At 39.0% G+C, this 10,000-nt stretch overlaps 1 protein-coding gene across 1 annotated transcript in view; it reads right to left on the reverse strand.

Moving 5' to 3' along the window:
• Positions 1-3,604, reverse strand: part of LOC135104127 (ubiquitin-conjugating enzyme E2 A) — a 10,893-nt gene extending 7,289 nt beyond the window's left edge. Inside the window, exons 1-2 of the mRNA XM_064011156.1 lie at positions 3,353-3,604; positions 1-3 (exon numbers count right to left, since the gene is read on the reverse strand). The exon at positions 1-3 is cut by the window's left edge and continues 78 nt beyond it. Of these exons, the coding sequence (XP_063867226.1) occupies positions 1-3; positions 3,353-3,396 (47 nt within the window). The 5' untranslated portion in view covers positions 3,397-3,604. The remainder of the gene's footprint in view (positions 4-3,352) is intronic.
• Positions 3,605-10,000: the final 6,396 nt, after the last annotated feature.

Genomic DNA, 10,000 nt, shown 5'->3' on the forward strand with positions numbered 1-10,000 from the left:
AACCTGCAATGAAGGGGGAAGGTCACCACCACAATGCAGACAACCCCCACTGTCACCTGCTTTCCTCTCACAGCAGACACACATCAGGAAAATGGTAAGAATGCAAAGAGTAGCATGTAATACAGCACAACAGCTGGATAACCTGGCAAGAGACAATTAGGTGGAACACCTAGAAAGAAGAACACGAAAAGAAAGAAGAGAAATCCACATACAAGTTCAACTGTGGGATGGAAAGGACAAATAAAACAGATCTATTATTACAAGGACAAAGAGAGGCTGAACACTTTGGAGAGCAAGAAAAGGTTGAAAAGAGCAAGAATAAATCTGGAATTGACTGCAAGTGAAAGAGAAAGAGGGATTAATTGAGAGAGAGAGAGAGAGAGAGAGAGAGAGAGAGAGAGAGAGAGAGAGAGAGAGAGAGAGAGAGAGAGAGAGAGAGAGAGAGAGAGAGAGAGAGAGAGAGAGAGAGAGAGAGAGAGAGAGAGAGAGAGAGAGAGAGAGAGAGAGAGAGAGAGAGAGAATCGTAAGTATGGAGGAAAAACCACATCAGTGCAGCTCAGATTCTGTACCACATCCTGACAGTTTTTTTTCTTATGGAGAGAATTACTGAAATCCTATAAACAATATTTTTCTGTTTCCCGTCACCATTATCCAACATAAGACTGTAAAACTTGAAAATCATATAAACCATTGTGACAAGAGCACTTTTTTCTCTCATTACAGGCAATACATCTCGGTGTTTCCATTGTTGCCACATGGATTTAATAAGAATACTGAATACACGAAAGCACCACAACAAGTGTGGTACAATACTAAGATAGATTGAGGCCATCAGAAAGGACTAGAAAAAAATAAATAACAGAATTTAGAAAAGATTATGAGAGAGGAGATAATCCACAGGAATGGAAAGACAGATTTACCCTGCCACTGTTTCAACAGTAAAGGAGACTTGCATGCGTGGTGGATAGAGAGGCCTGAGGCTGCAACAGTATGGGATCAACATTTGGGAGGTGTTGTGTGAAGAGATTAAGGAAATATCAAGATAGATGACTCATAGAGAGGTAAGAGAAGAGAAGCTGCTGGCACCCCTCTTCTGTCCTTGGCTTTAAAAGCTTTGTCAGGCCAGGATACATCACTATAAATACATAATTTTTTGTGATGGAGGCATCATCTTGTTTCTACTTTCTGACATATGGTGCTCATGGAAAGTGTTGCACAGGATGTGGTTGACGGGGAAAGTCTTGATAGTGTGATGCAACATGGAAAGTACAAGTATTAGGCAGAATATGGTACTAGTGATGCACAAGATGTCCATATCAATGTTACTGTCATATTATTTATTACAAATAAATAATAAATAAATAAATAAACTCTCTCTCTCTCTCTCTCTCTCTCTCTCTCTCTCTCTCTCTCTCTCTCTCTCTCTATATATATATATATATATATATATATATATATATATATATATATATATTATTGAGGATGTCACAAAACATTGACAATGGTTTAGCACCTGCAATGAGGCTTCAAAGAAAGCCGAGACGGCATGGCCTGAAAGGCCTGGGCATAATTACACAATGTATGAGATTCTATCATCACCTCAATTTCTGGACCTTGCTTACAGTGGCTATTTCAAAATTCCAATTTTATTTTCTTCTTATATTAATAGTAGCAAAAGAAAGCAACACTACAAAATGAAAGAAAACTACACATGCAGGTGTGTGTAGCCAGAGCATGGTTGAAGGGGAAAGTCACCAAGCACACCACAAAACATGCTGGGAAAGTCCCAGATCTTCACCAGTTGCAAAGATGGCAATGTGAATGCATCTGCACCTGACTGCTTTAATACTCCACTGTGGCTACTGGTCCCCCATTTAGGAGGCTTTTGGGTAAGACTATCTAAACATATATTAAGGCTGATGCACAGAAGATAATCACTGCCTCATATATGGATTATGGATTGAAAGTAATCCTGTTAGGTTTTGGAGATATTACTCTTCATAGCGGAAGAGGTAAGAGTAACAAGAACACTAATGGTTTCCGTGAGAGAAATAAATAAATAAAAGAACTATCATACTATAGTAATTCAAAAACTATTTAGAAAGTTTAGAAAAATAATGAGATGATTACAGAAACCAATCTGCTCACCCTCAAGTGGCAATATATAAGCTGAACCCAATGTTTTAGTAACTCCATCTTCTACCAGGAAAACCACAATTTCTTCAGAAGTGTCAGCAAACCAGGAAAATGCTGAGTTATGGTTCTTGAAATTATTCTAGTAACTTTTGGTAATATGATACATTATTCTGAGGTGCTGATAATTCTGGGTAAAAGAATTGCATCATTCTAAGAAAATCCCCACTCCTGACACATCCCATTCCTTTCCCACAACACACTTTGAAGATGACAGCTACTTGGAGTTTTGGCTGAGGAAAGTACCCAACTCTTGCCCTAAAAACAATCAACCTTATTTTTGTTTAATGTAAATAATTCCCTTTACCTATAAATTTCTGCACAACATTAGTTACTCTTTAGCTGGATATGTACTTACAGTACAGATTTTCCAGCACTTTTTCCTGGATACTTAATTCCTTAATGAGTGTGGACATGTTTGGCATCAGATGATGTAAAAATGTCACTACCAACAAACCAACTTTTATTAAGTTGTCCTCCAATCAAGACTTTTCCTTCTATATGGCACTTCCTATTTTCCTTCTTTGGGGCACTTCCCAGAAAATGGGCAACAATCAGACAGCACAAGGATAAAATTAATATGGAGTGAGGGACATCTTTGTACCAGGACAAGACACAACCAAGTAGATGAGTCATGCATGTAGCACAGGCATTGTGGTGAATAGCCCCAGGGTACAAGCACGGAGGGAGTGAGGTGCCCAGTGAAGGCTGAGTGCCCTTCTTCATACCATTATATAATATTGCAATCTTCCCAAGCCCAAGGAGGCTTGCTTCCTGCACCATGTCCCCTTCGCCTAGTCCCATCACAAAGGCACACATGACCGCTGCCAGACACACATTCATCACGGGGAACATCCAATACGCACCCCAAACTTTATTTATAGAAGCACAACAAAGAACTCAAAACAAAATGTTCCCACTTCACCCAGACGTCATATCTCCGTTATTTTAGCGTTTGCTTCGCTGGGAACACCAAAACTAACTTTGCTCTGTCGTGCGTGCACAGGGAAAAGTCGCCAAATGGAAGGGTGATGGAAGGTGGCGGGGAAAAGTAAGTGCAAAGAGTGGAGGAAACAAGGTCAGCTGATGGCTCGCAACACAGACAGAGCAGCTCAACACAGGCAGCCTCCCGTCAATGTTGTGTTGCCTGGCCGCTCACCTCTTGAAGTCCCGCATGAGTCGCCGCCTGGCCGGGGTAGACATGACTGAAGGGCGCCGCTCGCTGTGTTCTCACTGCTGCCGCTACCACTCGCCCGCCGCCTCGCACATCAAAGCCAAAAGTTACTCCAGCTAATGCAAACCCCGAACGCTTTCTCAATGTTTATGACGTCACTGCCGCGTGACGTCACGCTCCCGGCAGCCTCTGTGCCAGACAAGTGACGCGCGCCGCCTCTCCCTAATAGTGGTGCGCAATATTATTGCTCTCTCCTGCCATTACGCCATTCACCACTTCACCGTGCCCGATTGTTCGTGTGGGGCATGGGGAGTGTGCCATTACTGCACCACCATGGCGTGGCTGCACACACCCTCATCAGCGCTTCCTTGTGCGTGTGTGTGTTATATGTATACGTAGTGTGTGATATATATATATATATATATATATATATATATATATATATATATATATATATATATATATATATATATATATTATATACTCGTATATATATGCACATGTACGTAGACATTCGTATGCCCTCAACTTGGGTAGACGGGAAAGTGCCATTTCATTGATGTTGCGACGCACACAAAACGTGTGTGCGTGTGTGTGTGTGTATATATATATATATATATATATATATATATATATATATATATATATATATATATATATATATATATATATATATATGCACATGTACGTAAACACTCGTATGCCCTCAACTTGGGTAGACGGGAAAGTGTCATTTCATTGATGTTGCGACGCACACAAAACGTGTGTATGTGTGTGTGTGTGTGTGTGTGTGTGTATATATATATATATATATATATATATATATATATATATATATATATATATATATATATATATATATATATATATGCACACACACAAACTCTATGATTGCGTGATGACGTGGTGCCTGACTGCAGGCCCCGTGCCAGCTAGCAAGTGCAATTTTTCTGAATCAACTTCAAGGAATACCAGGCTAAAATAATCATGAGGGTAACATCCTTTAAGGCGGGTGAATAACACACCATGTAATGAATAGTTTTACTCAGCATGCTCCTGCCAAAATGCGAACACGGTATGAAGTATATACAGTTTTATTTGTTTATTTTTTTTTTCAGAGTATTCATTATTTGGTAAATGAAAATACTTGCTATACACCTGTACATGATCTGCAACACTGCTGACCGTGAATACACTTTTTTTTTTATTTTTATTTATTGATTTTTTTAATTGAGTGGTCGCTTGTTGTTTTTCCCTCCCATTGTTACATCACCACCACACCTGCACCTCACCACCAATACTGAATGAACATTAGTATGACCTAAAATTATGGCAGCATGTTGAGGGACCTCTCTAGGATATGATTTGTGTTGTTATTCGTACATTATCACACGTGTCTGGGTAATACTGAGAGAGGCTCCTTCTACATGTGTGTGTGTGTGTGTACTCAATACTGATTCAAAGTATGTGTGATATAAACACCTGGTTCTTCTTTTCACTAAGGAGGGATCGAGTGTCAGGGACTTGGTTGTGGGCCCTAATTTGTGTGTGCATGAGAGAGAGAGAGAGAGAGAGAGAGAGAGAGAGAGAGAGAGAGAGAGAGAGAGAGAGAGAGAGAGAGAGAGAGAGAGAGAGAGAGAGAGAGAGAGAGAGAGAGAGAGAGAGAGAGAGAGAGAGAGAGAGAGAGAGAGAGAGAGAGAGAGTTAAATGTATATAATCACACCCATCCCTTTCACTCTGTCATACAAAGCTACATTTTCCTGGGTAGTAACATTACATACTTATTGCAACAAAGGTTATTACTTTTTTTTTTTTTACCTAACTGCCATGTACTGTACAACTTCTGAATTCAACCTAAAAAAGTAACAATTAAAAAGTAACAATGTAAGTAACAATGTAATATGCAATGTTACCAACCAGAACAAGATATAGGTTTGATGAGTATGACAGATGAGTGTAATTCTGCAAGGCCAAAAAATAATAATGGTAAAAAAAATAAATAAATAAATAAATAAATAAAATAAAATAATAATAATAACAACAACAAAAGGCCTTCAATCACTGATACACTATAATAGTGTAATTACACCCTCTATTACTCTCAACTTTGCAACTTAAAATAAAATACATTTATACAAAGCAGCCAGCTGGTCCACCCAACAGCTAACTTGGCAATATACACATTTTACACAAATCATACATGAAAATATTTGGCTATTTAAGCTGCACTTGTAACTAAAGGCAAAAATACATACATGAATTATATGTAGATGATCAGATGCAAACAAATGCAATAAGGAAACACTGAAAGAACTACATGCATACCATCACTAATGAAACATTACATCGTCCTTATCAAGACTTGCAACATGGTTCAATATTAGCACTTGTGTGTATGTGTGTGTCAAAGAGAGAGAGAGAGAGAGAGAGAGAGAGAGAGAGAGAGAGAGAGAGAGAGAGAGAGAGAGAGAGAGAGAGAGAGAGAGAGAGAGAGAGAGAGAGAGAGAGAGAGAGAGAGAGAGAATCTTCCTTACAACCACAACAAACACACATGCACATGCATGCACACACACACACACACACACACACACACTTGGAAGCAACAAGTGCTCATCTCTTCACACAGTTGGCCACTGACTGACTTTTGAGCTTGGCGGTGACAATGAGGTCCTGACACAGTCTGGGTAAGGACCTTGTTCAGTGCATACCAAAGGAACCCCAACAACCTTCAGCTTCAACACCTGCAACACACTGAGCACCAAAACACAATTGTACATTCACAATTCCAAAGTTTTAAGTAAAATAAGAGTATAGGAAATGTGTGTGGACTTCCTACTATAACAGCACTAATGGAACACTTCAGCTCTGATCTGCTCCTCCCTCCACATGTGCCCTTTCAAGTCTTCCTCTTGCATACCAATTTTCTGCAGCAAACAGTGAGGAAATAGTGTTACATTTAACGTGGGATTTGGCTCATCTGGTTGCCTCTTGGGACTTTAGTTGTGTACATCAACTTAAGGAATCAAGCTACAAGCTGCATTATTAAGCATTTCTTCAAAACATGTATATACTGAAATTTATTTTCAGAAGTTGTTTAAGGTGTACTGTGTACAATTATCAACCTGTCCTAAATTCCCTTATAAATACATATGTAATGTCCCAATAGTGAAAAACCATCTTATCCATATGGGTCATAACAGTATGAATGACAAGTGAGTGGATTGTGAAAGTGAGAGAAAGCAGACATGTTTTATTTCCCAACACTGATTATTACCTTCTTGAGAAAACAGAAACGGGCAAAGTGAATACTGGATAATAAAGTACTTCTGTTTCATCCAGTTTCCTCTCACTACTACATTTTGCTTCTAATTAATTTGTAATGAAATATATCCATAATGCACACAGAGTCTGTTAATTTAGTGTCAGTGTTAGAGTACAGGTAAAGCAACATTCATTTGAAACACAGCATGTTGCCAGGCACACAAAGCACAGCCTTCACCCCACACCACTCCTCCCAACACAAGAGTTGTAGGAATTCTCTATAAGGATAATCATATGGTGAAATACAACTTGATATGTTACATGATAAAATCTTACACTACTAGGCATCTTCTTTACGACAGACTAATTGGGATGTCCAGGCAGCTTCCTGAAAAACAGCTGAGCAACAGATTCTTTTCTCAGACTGTATCACACCCAAGGAAGCTGATGTGCATCAAGCAGTGCTTGCTGGATTGCCACAACTTTTACTACGTTTTGCATTACTGGTGGGCTTGTTAAGGCTTGGGTCACAACATGGAGGTGAACACTCAGCAAGAGTGTGCGTGCAGCACAAAGACAGCGTGTGACAGAGACATCTCCCTGCAAGTAATGAGAGGGTTTGCTTTCCTTCAAAAGTACACCGAGATTCCACCATCAAATTAAGAACGTGGAGCACTTCATGCTGATCCTAGATACAATTCCCATGAGTGTAATATGAAGTTTTGAGACAATTCACTACTTGATTCAAAATACAACATAACTAAAAACAAGTAAATTCCACAACTACATTCATGAATACATTATTAAGGATGATGAAAGCTGCACATAAACACTGTACTGCTTACCTATTAAAACAACAAAAACATCAAATTTAAAATAATTATGTTCACTCATCAACCAAAAATTGATTTATTTTGCCTTACACAATAATTTCTCCTAACTTGTGCAAATTACAACTACACACGGCATTTATTTAAAAAGTTCCCCAGCAACACAGCTCGTTCCTCCAACTCAGCTGCCTGTGATCCAAGACACCACCAAACTCAGCCCTTAGGCACTCCACTATTTAATATCAATTAAGTAGAATATAGTTAAGGCATTTGAGTACATGAACCAAACTTTCCCTTCACAGTGTCAAGCTGCAATACTTCTAATGACACTGCTGACTAGAGATGATCTCCCCTTCAGGGTCCACACAGGCCCAACAGCACCTCACACAAACACAAACACTCACTAATCTATTCCTTCCCGCTACAAATTGTTCTTAGTTGCCACTTATCGGTTCTTCAATTTCCAAATACATTTTAAAATACCATGAAGGCAAGAAACCAAATACTTAGGATAATTTTACTTACAATGAAAAATTGAGCTCACACAAATACAATAGTTCAGCTGCTGACTTTGATATGCAACTCATGTAAAATATGCTGAAACACTTATTGAAGCCATTTCAGTAAAATATAATAAGCAAAAACACAAAACTTTTATATTTGAACATTCTTAGCTTTGATATGAACCTCCTCCCAGCTGTGGGTCGAGCAACACCTCATCACATGAACTGTGTGGCAACATCAAGAAAAGTGAATGGCAAGCAAGTGGCCAACATGAGGGCCCATCCATTCTATCTTTACACTGGTTCTTAATATTTCATTCCTCAGGCTTTGAATTATGCATAAAGTGGTTATGTATTGGCACTGATGATGCCTGCGATGTATGAGGTCAATGCTGCATGAACACACCAAACATTTGCCTCTGTATACAAACAGTGATGAGTGTTTGTGCAGCTCGTCACCAAAAATCATGCACAGTACATGATATAGGTACATACCATGGAGCATTTTGGCACCCATGTATCACATGTATTGATTACAATAATCAAGGCTCAAACTGTGCACGGGTAGAAGTACCTACTTTTGCACCACTGGACTCAACATTGGAAGGATCTGTATAAGCTCATTGATTTTTACTTGTGATATAGATGATATAGTCAATAAGCATAAGTTAATGATACATGACTCATCTTCAGCACACTGGTTTCATGATTTTATATTTACTATTGTATTATTGTGTGTGTGTGTGTGTGTGTGTGTGTGTGTGTGTGTGTGTGTGTGTGTGTGTGTGTGTGTGTGTGTGTGTGTGTGTGATTCACCTACGGTCATCTGCTGGTCACCCAGCCAGCCATTCAAGTACAGAAAGAGCTCAGAGCTCATAGTGACTGATCTTTGGGTAGGACCTGAGACCACTGACACACTACAAACTGGGGACAGCGGAGGTCACAACCCCTTGGGTTACATCCTGTACCTACTTGGTGCTAGGTGAACAGGGGCTACATATTAAGAGGCTTGTCCATTTGCCTTGTCGTGCCTGGGATTCAAATCCGGGCTTTCTTGGTTTGAGAGCCGTGTGTGTGTGTGTGTGTGTGTGTGTGTATATATATATATATATATATATATATATATATATATATATATATATATATATATATATATAATATATATAATATATATATATATATACTATATATATATACACACACACACACACACGCAAACAGTTCCCGACTCACAAACAGGTTCTGTTTCAGAAGGCTGTTCATTAAGTTCAATTGTTGGTAAGTCCATCATTTGTACTACAGCATACATCTGGATGTATATTTTGGTTAAGGGACTGCTCTAGAATTGGACAGTACGTTTCTGTTGTTTTTAATGTGCTTTGAACAACCTTCAAGTACATGAAATAGTTTATAATAGCAACAAAAATATGACTTTTACTCTTAACTTGATAGGGAACACAAACTGGCTTTCTCTGATGAGGCAAATGTTAATAATCAGAAGTAGAGGTGGTGGGTGATGATGGAGTACCAAGAATTGGAGACAATGATTCAACATTTGGGGGAGCATGGGTTGTCACCATTACTCTTGTGCTTAACACCTGACATGTTTTGAATAATGAAAAGCACACAACATGCTCTAATACACCTGTGGGAGCACATACAACACGACACAGCTACATATAACTCCCATGTCTTCTGCTCTTGCTGCCACCAACTCTGCTGACATGTGAATTGTCCCTACACACTAATTTCAAGCTCAATTAAGTACTGAAAGTTCATAACTCAAATGTTTGTAAGTAGAGGACTATCTGTATGTGTGGGTGTTATACATACAATATACAGTGAACCCCCAGTTTATCGCGGTTCAGTTATCACTGGTTCACTTTTTTAGGGTTTTCTTCATTGGAAACTAATTATTTTTACAATGTGGGAAATCCCACTTTATTGTGGAAAAATCTGCTATCATATTTGATAGAATAAGCTAAATTGTGGTGTGGGTTGAGGAAATACCCCAATGAGGGTTTAGGTGCACTTGTATA

This window comes from Scylla paramamosain, chromosome 10 (genome assembly GCF_035594125.1).
Source record: "Scylla paramamosain isolate STU-SP2022 chromosome 10, ASM3559412v1, whole genome shotgun sequence".
In the NCBI taxonomy this organism is placed as follows: Eukaryota; Metazoa; Arthropoda; class Malacostraca; order Decapoda; family Portunidae; genus Scylla; species Scylla paramamosain.